Source organism: Malania oleifera, chromosome 6 (assembly GCF_029873635.1).
Source record: "Malania oleifera isolate guangnan ecotype guangnan chromosome 6, ASM2987363v1, whole genome shotgun sequence".
Taxonomy (NCBI): domain Eukaryota; kingdom Viridiplantae; phylum Streptophyta; class Magnoliopsida; order Santalales; family Ximeniaceae; genus Malania; species Malania oleifera.
Genome location: NC_080422.1, coordinates 22,924,170 through 22,944,375, shown reverse-complemented (window position 1 = coordinate 22,944,375; position 20,206 = coordinate 22,924,170). Strand labels below are relative to the sequence as shown.

General features: G+C 34.4%; 1 protein-coding gene across 2 annotated transcripts; it reads right to left on the bottom strand.

Moving 5' to 3' along the window:
- Positions 1–2,737: 2,737 nt before the first annotated feature.
- LOC131158866 (phospholipase D alpha 1) lies at positions 2,738–8,010 on the bottom strand. Of its 2 annotated transcripts, none has more exons than XM_058113787.1 (4): positions 7,654–8,010; positions 7,347–7,451; positions 3,645–5,544; positions 2,738–3,398 (listed from the first exon to the last, which is right to left on the bottom strand). In XM_058113787.1, exons 2-4 carry the CDS (start codon positions 7,440–7,442, stop codon positions 2,965–2,967), a joined length of 2,430 nt encoding a protein of 809 aa, XP_057969770.1. In that variant the 5' UTR covers positions 7,443–7,451; positions 7,654–8,010; the 3' UTR covers positions 2,738–2,964. The 2 variants fall into 2 exon arrangements, with proteins under 2 accessions (XP_057969770.1, XP_057969771.1); XM_058113788.1 differs by having other exon boundaries at positions 7,673–7,941.
- Between the last annotated feature and the right edge of the window lie 12,196 nt (positions 8,011–20,206).

Below are 20,206 nucleotides of genomic sequence, written 5' to 3'. Positions count from 1 at the left end.
AGACAAATTCTTGGTCTGATTTCTTTTGCAGTTTTCCTTGGGATGTCCCAATTGCAGCATCCTTACCCTTCTTCCTTTTGTTATCTTTAGAGGAAATTGCTAAGTGAGCACTTTCTGTCTTCTCTTGCTTAATCCTTTCCCCTTCTCGCACGCAATGAGCAATGAGTACATTAAAAGTTCACTTATCCTTTCAAGTATTATAACTTATAGTGAACTGATTGTATTGTGCAGGAAGGGAAATCAAAACTAAGTGCACAAGCAAGTCATCAGAAAGCTCTAACTTAAGTGCTTTTAGCTTTGAAGTGATATTAGACATTTCCATAATATATTCCCTGATATGACCTTTTCCTTTATACCTCATTAAAACAAGACTAGCCAAAAGGTTGCTTGTTTCAGCTTTTTTGTTTTTTACAAAACGTTTTTGTAATTCCTCAAGGAATACCTTAGCATCATCCTTATCGGACATTGCGCCCCTAAATGCTTCTAGAACAGAGTGTTTCATGATCATTGCGCCCCTTTTTATTTTTTACAAAATGTTTCTATAGTTCCTCAAGGAATACCTTAGCATTATTCTTATCACACATTGCGCCCCTAAATGCTTCTAGAACAGAGTGTTTCATGATCATTAGGCTCATACGATTAGAATGCTCCCACCTCTTCAAATCCCTCTTCATATCAGAGGTACTTGTATCTATAAGAGCAGGAGGCCATTCTGTTCGTAGCGTAAGATCCAGATCCATACAGTCTAGAACAATCATGACATTCTCCTTTCAGTTCTCAAAGTTGGAGGCATTAAGTATCGGAATAGAATTTATGTTGACAGAAATCGTAGTAGCAGATGCAGTAATTGAATGCAGAACAAAAAACCAAACAACATAGTCAATCATAATATACAAGTCATATTAAATTCCTAAATCAGTTCCATATATACATGACAAGTATATTAACAAATAAAAGTGGGCCCCATCTGAAAATACCTAGTACAACATTAATATTCTATCTTTGAACAAAAATATCAACTTGTTAGTGGTATCTTTCATGTAGCGATCAAATACTTACAATAAGTCTTGTCAAACAATAAGTCTTTCTTTGGGCCGAATTATTATTCACTTGGAAAATCTAACAATCGTAACGTATTTATCACCGCAAGTATGTAAGTTATTTGGCTTAACAATGACCTTCTTTTAGACCGATCATTGCTCACACAAATAGCATACTTACGTCCCTAATGTTTCAATATAAATGCATCTACATAATAGAGGTTACTTTGACAATTTATTACTTCAATATACTTATACTGAAATAGTAGGCATACACAAATTATTTTGATTACTGGAGTATTATAGTTAAATAAGTGATGTTATGATAGCATGTGAAAATAAATACTGGCAAAAATCTAAAGTACAAGTGATTTCCCCTACAGGAAAGATTTTGGCTCCAACACTGTAGAGCAAACACTGCAGAATCATTGATGCCAGTGCTACTAACTGTTAAGTATCACGTACAGTTAAAATTTTCAATCCAGACATGCGCTGAATATTCAAGGTCAGTTGTTCATCTTAACGATCATTGACACCCTCCAACGAACACTGATTGTAAAGGCATGCTTAAAGGCGTAGAGTACAGAAAGTAAATTGCCTTCAATTGGAAATCAAACTTGCATTCAATGAAACAGAAGATCCCAGAAAAATGTTCCATTCTTAAAGAACAAAAATCTAATACACCCAACTAAAGAAACGCAAAATTCGAGGTGAACTTTGGATACCCAGTTCCGATCTTACCACAAGATTGAGAGAATTAAACAGAAAAAGCGCACAATTCGCTAATTAAAATTTGATCAGCCCATTGCTCTGGCTTTAAACCTTTTTTTTTTTTCAATTGGAATTACTCCAAATCAACCCCAAACCTTAAGCATGGTGAATAAAAATCCGTTAACCTAAAACATATTCATCCATAAAATCACACAATATATTTAATCTAGATTTTTTTAAAATTTTATCATTTCCAAATCATGCACAGTTTTTTAATCAATAACATGATTAGGCTCTGACTACTTGTTGGAAATAACTTTAATCCATAAATCTAATAACCCAAGATCATCATGTTATTCAATTAAGAAAACTAAACGCGGAATAAATATCTGCATCCATACTAAATGCAAAATAAATACCTAAATTCATAAATGTGTCTAATTTAATTGTTCAACAGCCTTTAGCGAAAAATTTTGATCTTTCAGAATCAAATCTTCAAGTACCTCACTTGTGTTCTTCTGTTTAGATGGAGAAAGGAAGAACGTGAAAACTATTTCTGATTTAACTTGAGGACCATAACCTTATAATCTTTTCTTTAGGTTAATTTTAGAAGTCCATCAGTCCTAAGTTAGTTTAGTATTGAACTTTTTTACACATTACAAAGTTCATACCCAACAGATATTAAAATAACCCAATAAAATAATTGTTTTGTGAGCTCACAATAGGAAATTAAAATTTCCTAACAGGTACAAACAGAAACAAAAATCAATAATGATTATAAGCAGAATGAGTTAATAGTCACAAGATCAGGTCATCGTAGTAGTCCCGTCCAAAGTTCATCTGGCTAAACAAGGTTTAGCATGCTGCACCCAAAAGTTTTGTTGAACCCATATGGAGTCGAATCCAGGGAGATGGGTCACGGATTATTTCTACAACACAAAAAATTGAACATTACCACATTCCAGAATATGCATTCAACACATGGATTTAACACAACATCTTTCATTAGATAAGCTAGTTCGTATACAAAATATAAACCAGACTCGCACCTCTTGCAAACAATATAAACATCTCAGAAGTATTCTTAATTTTAAAAAAAAAAAAACCCCTCTGCAGCTAGTCACACAACACAATTTATTAGTCCACTGCTATATCTAGCATTACAGAGTAAAGAAGTTATTATGTTTGGAGCAGAACCAAGACAACAATTTTCTCAAGTCGTGAGGATTGGCGGAAGGTAGTCAGATTTGGCGCCAAGAACACGAGCCTTGGTGTCTGGGAAGAATTCAGTTCCCTGATGCTCATGGATTTCTCCTTCGCCAGAAACACCAACAGGGTAGCGGAGCAGGTGACCAGGCAAGTCATGTTCAAGTGTCTCGCTTGAATACAAATCCCAATATTTGTCAGCAATTTGGTTCACCTTCTCACAACACTCCAAACCATCTGGCTGGAGGAAGGATTCATGAAGCATGCCGAGGTGCTCATACCACAATGCCATTCGGAATCCGTGAATCTGTCCACGTGCTGGCTGCCTGGCAGCTAAATGATGTGGCTGGTAAGCACCCATGGCTATCTCAGAGTCCCTGGCCCCATCCATTGATCTCTGGTTGATGTTGGCGGATCCAATGATTATGTATTCATCATCAACTGCAAAATTGGCATGGGTTGAGACTTTCAGAAGGACCCAAATTTGATAGAGGAACAGAATTTGCGGATGTTAAGTCATTCCAAAAATTCAGTAATTCAAAAAGATTTAAACGATCTTGATTCTTCAAGACCTCATTCCAAATTGAGAACAATCAAATCAAGAGGAAAGAAATAACATGCTTTTGTGAAATTTGAGTTGGTTAAGATAATTTAATAATCAGATTAAAACTTATAACCACTAGCTACCTATCATCATCTTTGCATGAACATAAATCATGAAGCGTCGGGCTTCCTGGGCTCTGATATAATCTGTATCAGGCTCTGGCCTCTCTGAAGGCTCATATTCTCCGGCTTTCTTCGTCTCCCGATTTCCAAGGCAGAAAAATGTCAAATAGTTCCTGGGGTTTTCTTCAATACCCTTGGCTCTAAGAGCTTGAGTAATATCTTTATACATCATCTCCATTGTCCTCTTCTGCCAATCTAAGATGGCCTGAACTGATGCACTCTCAGGAATCCCCTCAGGCCACATTGGGACCACAACATAAACAGTGAATCTCTCCCCAGCCTCAATCTTGCTAACAATCTTAAGTGATAGCTCCCTAGGAATTAAGTGCAAAGCACCGACATCCTCGCCCTTAATACCATCTGGAGTCCAGCCAAAAGAGCTTCCAAGAAAATATTGATTTTCGATATAAATGAAATTTTTCGCTCGTCGAATGGCATAAATATAAGCATCCTGAATGCTTCGATCAATGATATTATCCTTCCCACTGACAAGCCCAGCTCTAGCTGCATCTTCAGGTGTTTCAGGGAAACCAAAAGCAGCCCCACCATCAATGGATCGGAATAACTGTACATTCCAGGACTCTTCGTCATCTGGGTACATAACTGGAGATGGGGGGATAATGACATCATCAAGCTCTCTCAGCTGAACAAGCAGGTCTTTCCCACCTTGTTTTCTCCATCTCTGCTCAAAATTGAACAAAACATCCCAAGCAATGGGTCCTTCAAGCCGCGAGTGGATGTCATGCCAAGGTTCTCGGGGTCCACCTTTTGCAATTGAAGCACCAGTAAAATTGGGCTGATGAAAATCATCATGGTGCGCTGTGTCCAGTGTCCTGAAAAGTGAATGGAATGGGGTGTCATATCTCCCATCACAAAGATCAATACCCCCAACAAAACTTACGATCCTTCTCTTTTCAGATCCTCCAGAGGGCATCCCAGAGTCCACAACCACTATCTTTTGGTGATGAGTGAACATGGTAGAAATTTGTAAATCTTGAATTATGCTTCCACCGTCATCAGGATTACGGGGGCATAAGACACAGTGCACATCAGTATTTGAGAAATAATGTTCAGTTTCTTCATCATGGGTAGCCATCAATCCGTCCTTCTTCAGTAAACCAACAGAAGTTCTGTCATCCCAAACAAGCATAAGAACCCTAACACCTTCGCTTGCCTTCTTCTTAAGCAGATCACCAAGTAGGATGTCCCCTCCCGGTTTTTGCCTCCTTGAGTCCCTTACTAAGGTTATATTAGTATAAACAGACCATCCAGTAATGTATATCAAGTGTTTTGCATTCATGATTGCATCAAAAACGTCTTCCCAACATCTGTGCGGCTCATAATTCTTGCCTCCGGAGAGAGGAATTTTTGGGACAAATTTGTCTGGGACATGAGCATCTTGGTACAAAGAAACTCTACATCCGCGTCTCTGTGAAAAGAATGTAAATGGAACTCCAGGATTTTTAGAGCTTCTTATTCCCCTATCCCAATTACGGTCCTGACTAACTTCAAAAAACTGTAGCTTCACATGGATCTTAGAACCTTCATGAATGGGATTCCTGTCTTCATCCACAATCTCAACCCACCTATCCACTTCTTCTCCATACATGAGATCTTGAACAGGTACATAAGCTCTTCCAATCAAAGTTGCTCCAATTGGATTGTCATCTTTAACAGTGAATATAACATTTGAAGCCATGTGTGCACAGTAAATGTGAAACGATTCATACCACTTGGGATTAGCGCGTTCATTTTCTAATATTCTGGTACGCCCAACCCTAGCCTTTTCGAGATCAACGGTTGCATAGATTTTAGGGGTTCCCCTGCCTACTCCAACAACCTCCTCGACATTTTCCATAAGCTACAATAAGAACTCAGCTGTTAGAAATATATATATAAAGGAAGCAAAAGAACATATATTGATAATTCTGAGAATAAAATTCTAGTATAACAAAGGTTGACACCATTCCATGCTAGCACACATGAATCATGAAAAACCTTTTCAATTGACCTTTCATGAGGCAGCAAGCCTGCAGATGTCCAGTGTTTAGAAACATGTTTAAAATAAAATGCGAACAACAAGGAAGAATGATAATAAAAATGAACATATGAATGATAATATTTAAAACTCAACCAATGAGGATAATGACATTGCTTAATAAAGGTGGCGAATGAATACCTTAATGGGCTAACAGACAAACTTCTGATAATAAGAATTGCTGCACAAGTGCAGGGGAACAGGGGAGGTTTGGTGTCTTCTTTCTGGATTAACACATGCAAGTTTTTATTTAGAAAAAATATTGCAGCTAAACTTAGCAGAGCCTTGATGTTTTCATGCAATTGCACTTAATTTGTAAATATGTTAATTTGTACAAATAGATCCTTGAAGTTCACATTGATGCTTGTCCAAGTCACTATTCAGGAAGTCATAAAAGAAGAATGTGAAACTTCAGGGATCTGGATTTACTTGTCAGAATTAAAAATCAAGAAGTTGAATACGCGTGGGGCTCCAGGGACTAAGTGTGTAATTTTATCAAAATAAAATCCTGTTAGTCCATCCTGCCTCTCAGCCCTTTCACAGAGATATAATACAAAAGCATCTGAGTTTGGAAAATTTAAAACAAAAGTAAACAAATAACAATTGCTTGCTCTCAACATCAAGCAGTATCACAACAAATTTATTGATCATTAACAGTGATTAAAAAAAAATCCAAATTTTGTACCAGCTGCCAATGTTCTCTTAAAACCTTTTCATTCAAATAAACAACTGTTTTGTGCTATACTGCTATAAAATATTTTCAACTCTTTAACTTTTCAGGCATCATGCAGAACTAAAATGAAACAGTGAATCTTTTCTCCAGCCATATACAATCAAAGAAATTTTTTCTCACCCAAAAAATAAAGACAGTACATTTCCTGATTGTTTTTTCTCTTTTCAAAAATGAAACCAAATTTGTCCAATTAAGGCATGCTTGAAACTTCACTATGCCAATCTAGGTATAAAATTATGCAAAAAGAGAGAGAGTGAGAGAGAGAGAGAGAGAGAGTAAAGTTTAAGACGCAATGTAAGAGTGAAAGAAAGTAAGAAAATATAGCCTGGACTTCAAAAAAATAACAATGACTTTTCAAGTTTCCTGACTTGGCTTTATGAGATCCTGTGTAATGTCGTAAAGCCATCAATCAACAACATACATGCGTATCAGAAAAATAACGAAACGACATATAAAATTAAAAGTGGTACAACATCTATTTGTGTTCGACAATCAGAAAACTGCCTAGATCCGAAAAAAAATCTGATATTTTTTTATTTTCTGGATTTCCTAAGGCAATACAAATTACAACATGGTTGAATTGAGGAGCCCTTAACTGGGCCTTTGGGATCATAGATCTACATTCTACGTCAGGGTGAAATAAACCTCAACCAAGCTTAGATGTACTTAAAACCTCAAACCCACCAACCACACTAATTAAACCCAGTGTTCCTTCTCCCTCTCCAAACCCATCATGAGAAACAACAGCGGTGTGGGTACAGGGGCGCGTGCATCGCACGTGCCCCTACCTCCATTATCTAAAGCAGAGACAACGGGTGTAGGGGGAAATTAAAATTTAAAGGAAGAAAACCATCAGTAGCTCTGTGATCCATTCAAGAGGCATAAAATATACCTTCCGAAGGAACTTTGGACCGCTTCTGCCGGCGGGCAGCTTATCCACCTCATAGATCGTGGCGTGGAGCGTCCCATGTAGCAGAATCTGCTCCATTTCTCAGCTCTACATTCAAACAAAAAACACCAAATCATCAAACAAAAAACCCATATCATCAAATATAAATTAGCGCTGAAAAATGGTGTGGCACACCAATTTTCAGTGAGAAAATCGGGAACACAGTGACTCTAACAAACGTGACTTGGATCGAAACTCACTCAAACATATCATAAAGGAAAGCAAATTAGCTTGACATCATGGCAAGTACCTTTGTGAGAAGTGGGTACCTCTGGATTTGGAGATCTGAAGTCTGGAATGAGAGCAGCAGAATGGTCAAGACAGTGTTAACGAGGATCCTATCTTGAAGAGAGGGAGAAGAGAGAGATCCGCGAAAGCAGCACTAAATAGGTGATCGGAGTCTTAAAGATGGTAATTATGGAAATGAATTTGTTAGCGTCCTCTGCTTTTTGGGTATTTGCACGTACCATCTTCACTTTACGCAAATTTCCGTTCGGGCAACAAATTTGTAAAGGCGTTTAGCATGCCGGCATAGGCATACATGAAAAAACGCGACAAGGTTAAAGACGACATGTTAAGAAAAGTGAAATGGCAAAAAAAAACTCTTGACAATAGTTGTGCAAATTTGGTAAAATTTATGTAATCAATATTATTAAATGTTTGAATGTAAATCTAAATCTAAATGTAAATGAATGTGTTTTGCAAATTAAGGGAACATTTGATGATATGCCAAAAATTATGGAAATAAAAATTAAAAATTAAAAATTAAAAATTTGTTTGGTTAGTATTTCTAGACAATGCTTATTTTTATCCTTGAAATTAAAAAATAATTATAAATTATGATTAAAATAATAAAATTATAGAGTAATAAAAAATATTATACTAAAAATAAAATTTATTACAATTATTTTACTTTTACTTTCGAAATTCACTTACTAGAACAATCATATTCTATACCACAATTTAAGTAAAATCTTTTGTAAATGGGTTTTATTTTTTATGAAATTTTATGAGCATTTTTTATTTTAATTATAATCAAAATTCATGTAATTTTGATTAAAAAGTATGGATAAAATGAATGATTTGATCCAAAAAAGTCAATTTTTCTACTAAAATATTTTGGTAACAAGTTGTCGAAACAATGAAAAATGATAAAATATGATTTTTTTTTTTTTTTTTTGCGAATAACTGAAAACCATCAACACAAACAAAAAATAAGCAACATAAACAAATACATTTTCATAGTTAGTTTGTTCACTATACAGAAATGAAAGTAGAAAATCGAAAACATAAATGATATCAAATAGACGCCGTTGTTTTGGTGATAAATTTTATTATGTATTTTTATAAAACATTCATATTTTGTTTTAAAAAGGTAAAATTCTATTACAAGCAAATATTTTGTAAATTTTTTTAAAAAATTAAGGCAGGTTTAGGATTATGAATTTCAAGACTTAGATTTAAATATGTGTGATTTGAAAAAAAATTCAATACAAATTTATAATATATTTTATTCAAAACTACATAAATCCAAATTCAAGGTTTAAAATTCATATTTCTAAACACAAGACATGTATTTTTTGCATAATAAAATATCTAAGAATTTTCAATATTATTCTCAAATTTTATGGAAGCAAAAAGTAGAAAGTAGAAACAAAAATTAAAATTTTCTGTTAATATTTCAAAAATTAATATAAATTTAAACATAATAAATGAACATATACTTATTTTTGTATTTGAATCAAATAAAAATTTAAAAGTGTGATTAAGATAATGAAAATAAAACAAATATATTTAAAATATTAGAATGAAATAAAACTAATTGTAATCAATTAAATTAAAATTTTCAATTATAATTTAATTAATATTTTTAAATAATATTTTTAGTTAATATAATTCATCATTATTATATTTTAATTAAAAATAATATAAAGTATTATCAATTTCTATCAATAATAATATATAAAATTTCCACTATGCATGAATAAGACCCACTTTTAGTTGGTGAAAAGTTATCTTTTTTTACATTTCAAAATCCACTTCAAAAAACAAAAAAACAACAACAACAATAACAACAAAAAATCTATACTATATAAATGGGTATGAGTACTTATATTGTCGTAGACGCTATCAAAGTTAATCAAGATCCATCGTTGTATCATATCCACCCTAAGGTTTTGTTGCCCTGGTATATGAGTTGAGCCATGAAAATATCATGTGAATTGTGATGGTAAAGTCAACTATAAAAAACATAAAGATGATAATATATTTAGAAATATATTTAATCCAAGATAAGAAGTATGCAATGATCAATATTAATATTTACCATTCTAATTTACTCAAGTAGGATTGGCTCAAGTAGACCTCTACGGATTGTAAAGTTTTCTGATAATGAAAGGTTTTGAGTTTGATTTCTTACGAAGAGTAACTCTAAAGTAGTAGATCCCGTTACATCCTCCCCTAATTAGTTTGGTTCACGTAAAAGGTTTGAAGGATTCGTTTACACTTATATCGAATTTATCTTAATTCTCTATATCTACAAAAAAGTCCTGTGTCACTTTTGGTTAGTGAAATGCTTATTTTCATGAATATACTAATTTTAATGATTTAGTTACAATTAGTTATATAAGAAATTATGTTTTTATTATAAAGCAAATAACAGTGTAAAATATTTTATGAGAACATAATAAGGAATAAATAATAAATAATTAGTAATGTATAAAGAATACATATCCCCTTTATTCTCAAAATTCAAACTATATTTCTTTTTATTCCAAAAAAAAAATTATTCTATTAAAATAAACAAGCTATTAAAAAATTAAGAGTAGTTGGTAGCATTGCAAATGGTTGTTCGCTTAGAAGCCCAACAATCAAGAATAGCCTAGCCAACGAGCTATAGGTTCAAAAGTGTAAGGAGTGGGATACTATAATTTTGAAGAATAATAGAGCATATATGTAGCACTCTGAATCCCAGTGGGGCCTGAAGTGCTATCTTGTCTACACATATCTCCGATACCACATTGTAGTAACCCGAAAACTCGCAATGGATACCAGGTACACCTGTCCATATCTCACATAAAACATGCAACAGAAACATATACATAAACTCCGAATACAATACCAGAGTGCTAAAACCATTATATAATATACACACTTGCCTCTCCAAAAAACCAAATAATACTACAGCCCAAGGTAATACAAAACATATCTGTATACATTACATACTAGTGTCTCACCAGCACTATCTTCAAACCCAACTAACTAATCCTGCCTAGAGCTCTCTAAGCTCAGCTCCCTAGATTTCCTAAAATGTTAAAAGATTATAGGAGTGAGACACCTCTCAATAAGACGGAATAGATTATTGTCAGTATGTGGCAACATAAGTTCTGGAATAACATAACTTATAACTTTTAAGTAATTACTTTAACTAATAAATCATGTAAATTTGTACTCATATATACATATATATATTTAGAAACATACATGTTTTTCTACATAAACATACTTTATCATAATAGATTTCTCTGTGTATGTAAATCATCTGATATATCTATACATATGTAAAACTTTCCCTAGGACATTCATATATCTCGTTATGTAATAACCCCACATGACTTGGTTGTGCAGCTCGTAGGCTGGGCTTAGCAATAATTGGCCTACCACGCTAAGTCAAACATAAAAGTTAGTAAGTACGATTACCCACCCAACCTTGTTCGAGCCCATCTTGCTCTCTGCAACATTTCGTAAGCTGGACCTAAGGGGGTATCATGTTCTCCGTAACACTTCACAAGTCAATCGACTATACAACATCAACACTTTATTTGAGAAGTGTGGTTGCACTGACTGATCTATACACCCAGTCTGGTCCAAACCCATCCTGCTCTCCACAACACTTCTTGGGCCGAACACAGATGGGTTACACTGTCGGATCTTACTAGTTAGCTACGATACCGTGCTCTGAACATAATTAGTCCATTAGGGTTCTGATATCATATAGTACAATTTATAATATAACTGTTATCGTGATCTCATTTCATACTCATTAATTCATAAATCTGTGTAAATCATATTTCATTGTCATATCATATATGTCAAATCATAATCGGTATAAAATCATTATATCATAATTGTCTTGGTATAAAATCGACATAACATATCATAACTCGGCTTAAAGCCGTCATTTCATAACTCTGCATAAATTCATCATGTCATGTTTCTACATAATTCAATCGTATCATGAATTCTGTATAAATTTTGTCATATCATGAATTCTAAAAATAAATCTGTAATTTCGTAAATGTAATTTGTCATATCATAATTTTTGTATAAATCTATCATACCAAAATTCTGAAATAACTCTATCATAATTTCATTACTTATGTCACACAATTTGAGAAAATATTTCATTATATAATATTTCCCGGTATCCTGTCTCCGGTCTCTGTAATAGCCACCTCTCTTCCACTAACTACAGCCGACTCCCTGCTGGGAACCAAAAGGTGCGGATCTTTTCTTCTACCTCTGCTCCTCAGCATCCAACCGCTCCCCAATATCGCTATAGTGGCTCTACCCATTAGCTCAGCAAAATCCTGCAACTTCAATATCGATACCTGCTTATAAATTTCTCTCCTTAGGCCTCTCTCAAACTATTGTACCTTCTTCGCTTCATCTGGTATGATGTACAGGGCAAAGCAAGATAATTCGATAAACCTCGCCGCATACTGCTGTACGGTCTGCTGTCCCTACTTCAGATTCAAGAACTCCTCAATCTTAGCTACCCTGGACGAGGTTGGAAAATACCTATCGAAGAATGTCTCCTTAAATTGCTCTCATGTCATCTCCACAGGTACTATCCTCTACTGCTCTAAGAGTCTCACTACCAACCACCATCTCTCAGCCTCCCCGGTCAATCTGTAGGTGGCAAACAGCACCCTCTGCTCCTCTGAATACTGTAGCACTACAAATATTTTTTCTATCTCCTGCACCCAGTTTTCAGCGACTGCAGGATCTGTTCCCCTTGAGAAAGCTAGAGGATTCATCTTTATGAATTTCTCTATCAAGCTACTGTGGCCTGCCGATGGACCACCCTGTTCCCTCGAACTCTTGGCGATTTCAGCCATAACTTGCTATGCTACGCTACGTAAAACTGCATCTGAATCACTACCCGCAACGTACGAGGGTCCAACACCCTCATTCCCACTGGCGTGGGCACTATTATCACCAAGGTCCATCTTGAAAAATAAATAACTTAACTCAGAACCTCTTCACTATACATATCACCCAACTCATATAATATATTCCCTTAATTAATTCACCACTCCTGATCTTAATTCAAGGTTCAATACTGCAACCTAGATACCCAACCCGACAATAGTTTATCATAACTTTTTTGAAATCGTCATCCTAGGAAAATCACATAAATCACCACGGAAGTCCTGCATCTAGACTATAAAACCAGACCTCAAATTCCCTTATCCTATATTACTGCTGCACTCTAGAGTCTACAAAACCTAGTATCCTAGGCTCTGATACCAAACTGTAACATCCCCCTTTCTTATCATATAATATAACATACTTAATAATAATAAAGTCAACCCGAACCCGTGGGTAACGGGGACACTTGTCATTCACAGCGGAAACCTAAGCAACAGTAAATATAAATCACATACTCAAAACCATAAAATACATAATACTAGCGTTACCTATAATCCCAAAACACAACATTTATATACAATCTCCAAAATACCCAAAAACACCAAAAAGTAGGATCCTAAAACAAAAATTGTTGATCCTAGCACCACACTTACCCTCCTAGCGGGGTAACTTAATAAACTCAATAGCGGCCACGCTCCGCCGGTCTTTCTAGGTTTCTTGAAAATCATTTAATGTTCAAGGGTGAGAGACTTCTCAGTATGAGAAAATAAACTAAATATAGCTGTGTGACAACATGAACATTTAATGATAATATAGATATACAGTACAAACTTCATACCAGAAAACATTCATCATTTAATAATCACAAAACGTATACTTTCATATTTCTAGTACATTATACTAATCATAACTATCTGGTATAGCTAATAATACTGAAAACATACCCAGGATGAATAACTAGTTGATGTCATGTATTACCCCCCATGATGGGTTGTGTAGCCCGAAGGCGGGACCCGACAATGACTGGTCGACCACTGCTGAGTCAAAAATATCTGTAAGTACAATGGGCCCGCCACACCCTGGTCTGGACTGCCAGGTGGATGTCTACACTCTACACTGAAAGCCACATCGACTATCCATCTCCCACCCCTTCGTGGGGTGGTTAGCACCAATCTGAACATAGATATCTGATCTATAAGCTACGGTACTGTGCACCTGAGCTGAACTAAACTAACATTTTGATTCTAATAACATATAATACATGATAATATAGCGTTTAACATAGATAGATTGATAGCATTTCCATAATTTCATAAATACGGCCTCATGCCAAACATTTCATAAATACAACCTCGCGCCGAACATTTAATAAATACGGCCTGGCACCGAAATCATACGTAAAACACGGCCTCGCGCCGGCTATCAATCACAACCTTGCGCCGAATATCTCATACATATCATTATGAATAATAAATTAATTATCATGTATTTTCAACATCATTTTGTACTGTAATATTTCATATTCCTGAAAACATGCTTCATTCGTAACATAGTTATATCATAATACTTCTCACGTAAAGTAATATTCATGTCACACATTTACTGTATAAAATCATACTACATATTCTACAATCATAATTTCTGACATCTCATACATATATATATATATATATATATATATACACATTTCAACATAATAGCAGTATTTTCCCAAATGTGCATTTTCTTCGTAATATAAAAATACATTACATGCTTTCCTGAAAATAAATTTGCTGATAAATAATAATATTTTACATAGAAAATAATTGCTAGTTTATTCCCTTACCTGACACTGAAAGAAATCCTTTAAAATTTCTAGTTCTGCACTCGTAGGGTTCCCTGTTCAACTCCCTAAAAACAATAATTCACAGAACTAAACTTTGGTATTTCCACGGAATATCATTTCCTATAACTACACTAAGACCAAATTTGACATAAAAAACCTTACCTCAACTCAAGGATAAATTTCGACTAGTTTCCACTAATGATTCGCTTCTGCAGATTTGGAGAGAACTTCCCCAAAAGCGTCGTGGTGGCCTTAGATCATCGATCCGGTGAGTGATGGAGCCGAAATCAAAGAGAGAGGAGAGAGAAACTATAGAGAGAGAGAGGGAGATTTTTTTTTCTTAAATTATTCATTTAAATACGGGTTTCTACTATTTATAGGGTAAGATTCATCAATGAGTGTCACGGTCCGCCTTTTTCACACCGTTGTGAAGGGCCGTGCGGCGCTAGCTAAAGCACTCTTGCTTAACTAGCCAGCCTTTTGTTTACCAACATTCATTCACGAAGCACTTTCATTAACATTCAATCAGATTGCAGCGGAAATAATAATCAATTCATGAAAGCCGTGGCAACCAAGCAGTAAATATTGAAGCAAACGTAATTCATTAACAAATCCTCCGTTGACATGTTGTACTTAGCGAGGGAGGCAAGTAGGCTAAGCACGTTGACAATTGCTAGTGAGTTTTACAATGATTGATGAACACTCACCCTCCCCTAAAGAGCTTTCTAGGCCATTCTCACTCTGGCACTAGGAAACATCAAAGTGACCGAGGAGTCATACTGCCTTATTTGGCTTACAATGAAATAAATACTGGAAAATAACCCTACACTAGTATTTACATGATGGAAACCCATCCCAAACACACGAGATAAGCGGTCACAGGCAAGCATAATGCCCTGAACAAGCTTAGCTCGTGACAATGAGACACGTCACCTCGTTGACGAGTCCTGTAAAAAGTTCATCGACAAACTTACACCCTCATCGACGAATTTCAGACTTGCAAAAATCCTCTTTCGGTGTCTTCTCATCGAAGAAATTTGGCTTCGTTGACGAGACCCTCTTATACCCTCGTTAATGAATCCCCTGTGTTCATCGACGAGGCCCTGATAATTTCCCTCATTTATTACTCTCAAAGTGCAATGTTGTCGACGAACGCGAAGCGTTCGTCAACGAAGTCTGCTGCCTCCTTTTGTTTCTGTTTCCATTTTTCTCCCTCTTTATTATTAAAATACCATTATTCTTCGGGTCGTCACAAATACTTCCTTTCTAAAAAATAAAAAATAAAAAAAAATTTAAGTTCAGAGTATTAGTGACGAATTTGTAAATTCATAATTATTGGACCTTTATTAGTGACGGATTGGAGAACCGCACTAATATTTCCTCTTTTAAAAAAATAAAAAATTTTAAGTTCAGAGTATTAGTGGCGAAATTATAAATTCGTCACTATTAGAGTCACTTATTAGTGACAGATTATAGAGCCGTCACTAATACTTCTTTTTATTTTTTAACAAATAATAAAAATTTAATTTTAGAGTATGAGTGACGATGTTTTAAATTCGTCACTAATAAATGACCAATAGTGACGAATTTTTAGATGTGTCACTAATATTTCTTTTTTTTTTTTAAATGAAAAATTTTAAGTTCAGAATAATAGTGACGAATTCCTAAATTCGTCACTACTAGTCCATTATTAGTGACGAATTGTGGACCATCACTAATGCTATATTATGTAAAAAAAAATTAAACGGAGAGTAGTAGTGACGGTTTTGAAACCGTCACTAATGCCTAAAAACCCTTATTCCTTTTCAAGGGATATTTTCCCACACTTTCCCCTCCTACTCCCCAGTTGGTTCGTCCTCTTCCTCTCCTACTCCTGCGAACCTCTATCGGCCTCCCAGTCTTCCCCTCCTGCTCCCGCGAACCTCTCTCGGCCTCCGAGTCTCTCGCTGCTCTCACCTGGTATGCCCTGTTCACCGGACATCTACATCCTTAATCTCCTCATCGCTTTCCTCTCACCCCAAGTCGACCCTGAGATCCAAGACCTCTCTGACAGCCCCACCCTCCCCACCCGAGGATTCGACGAGTTTTGTCCCTTCATTCGCCACCTCCCGGAGTTTAAGTTCTGGTGCGTCGTTTTCTCTTTCATCAACTCTTTGTTATTTCAATTATTCATTTATATCATAAATCATCATAATTGTTTTTTATTCATAACAAGAAAATAATTACGATTTTTTTTCATCTTTTCACACTCAATAAATATCAATGAATCATCATATTGCACATCACTTTCAAAATATTTTTGTAATGATTTTTTTTTTTTTGGTGATGTATAGAATTTTCTATTATTATAATGTTAATTTAAGAATGACGTTAGAATACAAATTACAAAATATAATAACTCATTTTACACTATTTTTTCTCTAATCAAATGCCATTAAGAATAAAAATTTATTTTAATATAATTATTATTTCTTATTTTTATTTTTTATAAATTTAAAATAAGAAAGTAAATTCCTTTATATTTATATTTTATTTTTCTAATTGGTATTATTTTTCAAAGCCTATTGACATATATCATGTTGAAAATATGAGGAATTTTTGTCAATTTAGTGAGCACTACAAGCCAACATGCAAACATATGTGGATCCACCCATACGAGTAAATGGTAATTAAAAATTTTACTTAGTCATGAAAAAAATCTAGAAAAAAAAAACAATAAACCTAAAATATAACACTCAATATTTCAAAAGATTTCTATATCAAGATTTGAATAGGAGATGTTACACACAATTTTATCTCCATGTTTAAAGAGACTATTTTTGTACTTATAATTTTTAATCTTTAAGTTTGTAAGACTTTGGTCATTGATCATTTTATCACTAATATTATTTTTTGGAATGGTACAAAGAGAAAAGAAAAAATGAATAGAAATGGACGAAGGTATCTTTGTCGGATATGCTCTCACTAGCAAATTTATCGAGTTGTAGAAGAGAGCATGCATGTTGTCGATACTAGGCTTAGGTGACCCATTCAATTGCCAACGAGTTTAGTAAACATTTAAAATCAAGTAAGATAGAATACCAAAACATTAGTTATAAAAATAAATATAATTATGTATTACGTTTTGCCTAGATTCATACAAATCTAAGTTTAAAGTTCCAATTTGACTCTCTCAAATTTAAGGTAAATATATTTTTAGATATGTCCTTAAAAGGTCATAACTAACTTATGTTATTCAAAACATGCAAATGAATTAATGTTGAATTAGAAGTGAAAATGTCTTCAGGATCTCAAGTTTTAATCTTTCGAAGAAGTTTAGAGATGGGGATTAGGGTTCCCCTTTGTGAAGGGGAAGCCAATTAATTAATCTGAAAAATATTAGCTGGGTGAGTCAACCAACTTATTGGTATGTTACACCTAGTTTAGAGTATATATATATATATAAAATAGATATGTTAATGACTTACTGTAATTAATATTTTATTATCCCTAATTTTATAATAAATGACATACATGTCGCTCTTCAATCGATAAATATGATTATCACAACTCTAATTTTAGTAATTTATTTTTTAGTGGCTCTGTGTGCACAACACAAATTTAAAACTTAAATGATGCAGTAAAAGTGGGTACCATATAATTTTAATTTGTCTAAGACACCAATTTGCAGTCAAGCTATGTTATCTTGGAAGCTTGTAAAGTTCACAACTATTATTTTAGAGGCTTTTTAGTATTATTGTCAAAAATTATGAAAGCGAGAACCAAAATTAGGAACAAAGACTGAAAAAATCAAAAATTTAAAGACTAGCGATGCCCCCTCCTCCATTAAAAATTGAAATAATTTTAGAAAATAGTACACTAAAATTTTTTAATAATGCTGTTAAATATGAGATTTTTTATATTTTATATTTTACTAATGTTGGCACTTAACACATTGAATTTCTCTATTAAGAGGGAAAATAGTGTCACAAAATTAAAATGTAACGCATTCACCCCAAATTTATTAATTTTTTTTAAAAAAATACACATTTGCCCAATTAAGTGAAAGTTGCTAAAGAAGACAAACTCACTTTAAATGTGAATATGAATATATATATATATATATATATATTATGGTATAAATTAGCGTGAAGGCAATGCATTGTTTATATGAAATCAAGGCCTAATTTAAGTTAAAAGTAGTTAAATGACAATGAAAACAAAAAAAAAAAATCAAATCAAATTAGATAATTAATATAGTAGATTGGTTTATATAATATATAAAATTAGAAATAAAATGAGGCTAATATGTGAGTTTTGAAGAGATTGTTGGAGTTCATTTCGAGTTTTATTTTATTTTAAATAATAACTGTCTAACATTGTAATTGTATTACCTATATATGTAGGAGGAGTTTAATATGGACATCCTCGAGGATGACCATGTGAGGAGGGCAGTCGACGTCCAATTGTGTAATAAATTTAAGATTTATCGCTCAAAAATGCGCTCCCATTTTCGAGCGATGAGAGATAAAGTAGAAGGGTGGCCATACGATAAGATATCCTAAAAGGATTGGGAGGTGGTGTGTCGCCATTTCCGCGACTCACGCTATCAGGTGATGTGTTTGTATTATAATCACAAATTTTTCATAATGATGTCGCTAATAAACCGTCATTACATCTTCCTTGTAGGCCATATGTGAAACAAATGCTGCGAACCGCAGCAAACTCCCTATGACGCATTGCGGTGGATTGAGGCTATTCGTAAATCATTGCCAGGCAATTACTATATATAAAACTATCTGACCATTACGTGACATAATACTAATGATGTCTTATATGATAATGTAGCGTGATCCTGAGACTGGCGCAGAGGACCTGCTACCGGATCTTTATCATAGAACACACCAACAGCGATCAGGGGAGTGGTGCGAGGGTGCGTAGGACAGCCATGTAAGTGAAACAAAAGATTTAGTTTATTACCTTATTTAAAACATCAAAGTTTTAGTCTTACTTATTTCTTTTTATCATTTTTGTGATTGAAATTAGGCACGGATGGTCGAACTGAGGGATGCACCTGTTTCAGAGGAGAGTCAGCACATGACAGATTTTGATATCACTTCTCAAGTGCTTGAGCAACGAGTGGGGGGCCGGATGAAAGGTCTTAGAAGTGGATACATTGCTCCAATAGCATCATCATCCATGGGTGCGACAGCTCGTGTAGAGATGGAACGAGGGCATCGAGATGCCAAGTATGATAAGCAGGAGATGGCTCGACGGATGTAGATGATGGAAATGGAGAACATGCAATTGAGAGACACGGTTTCCAGCTTTCAAGCCCAGATGCAAGTCATGATGGATAGGCAAGCACGATTTAAGGAAATGATGCGCCAATCTCGACCAGATGATGTGGGTGGCTCCTCTGATTAGAAGGTATGTATGATACTTATAACTTAACATAGTACTTGTGCAAAAGTATTTTATGATTTTGTTTGTCTTATAATATAGCTAATTTTTCAATGATTAACGAATACTTATACTAGCTCCTCTGAAGAGCTTTATACGTTATTCTAACTTGGACATTTAAAACTATTAAGCTGAGTCTTAGGGGGTGACGGTAATAGGGTCCATTTTTTTTTTGGGGGGGGGGGAGATAGCATTACATGTATTCTCTAGGAAAAGTATAAATTCAGGGAAGAACTAAAGTCTTATATTTGGGGCAATTTTTATATTATGTAGTTATAGATAGTTTGCATGAATAATGCAAAAAATTAATATTACAAACAGATATGACTTGAGAATAATATTAAATCTTTCTTGTTTCAAAAAGTTCCATCAGTGTTGCACT

Coding starts and splice junctions, on each gene's coding strand:
- LOC131158866 (XM_058113787.1), bottom strand. CDS start 7,442: ATGGAGCAGATTCTGCTACATGGGACGCTCCACGCCACGATCTATGAG. Junction 5,545..7,346: donor GTCCAAAGTTCCTTCGGAAG/GTATATTTTATG, acceptor TTCTTATTGTAG/CTTATGGAAAATGTCGAGGA. Junction 3,399..3,644: donor TCATGCAAAGATGATGATAG/GTAGCTAGTGGT, acceptor CCAATTTTGCAG/TTGATGATGAATACATAATC.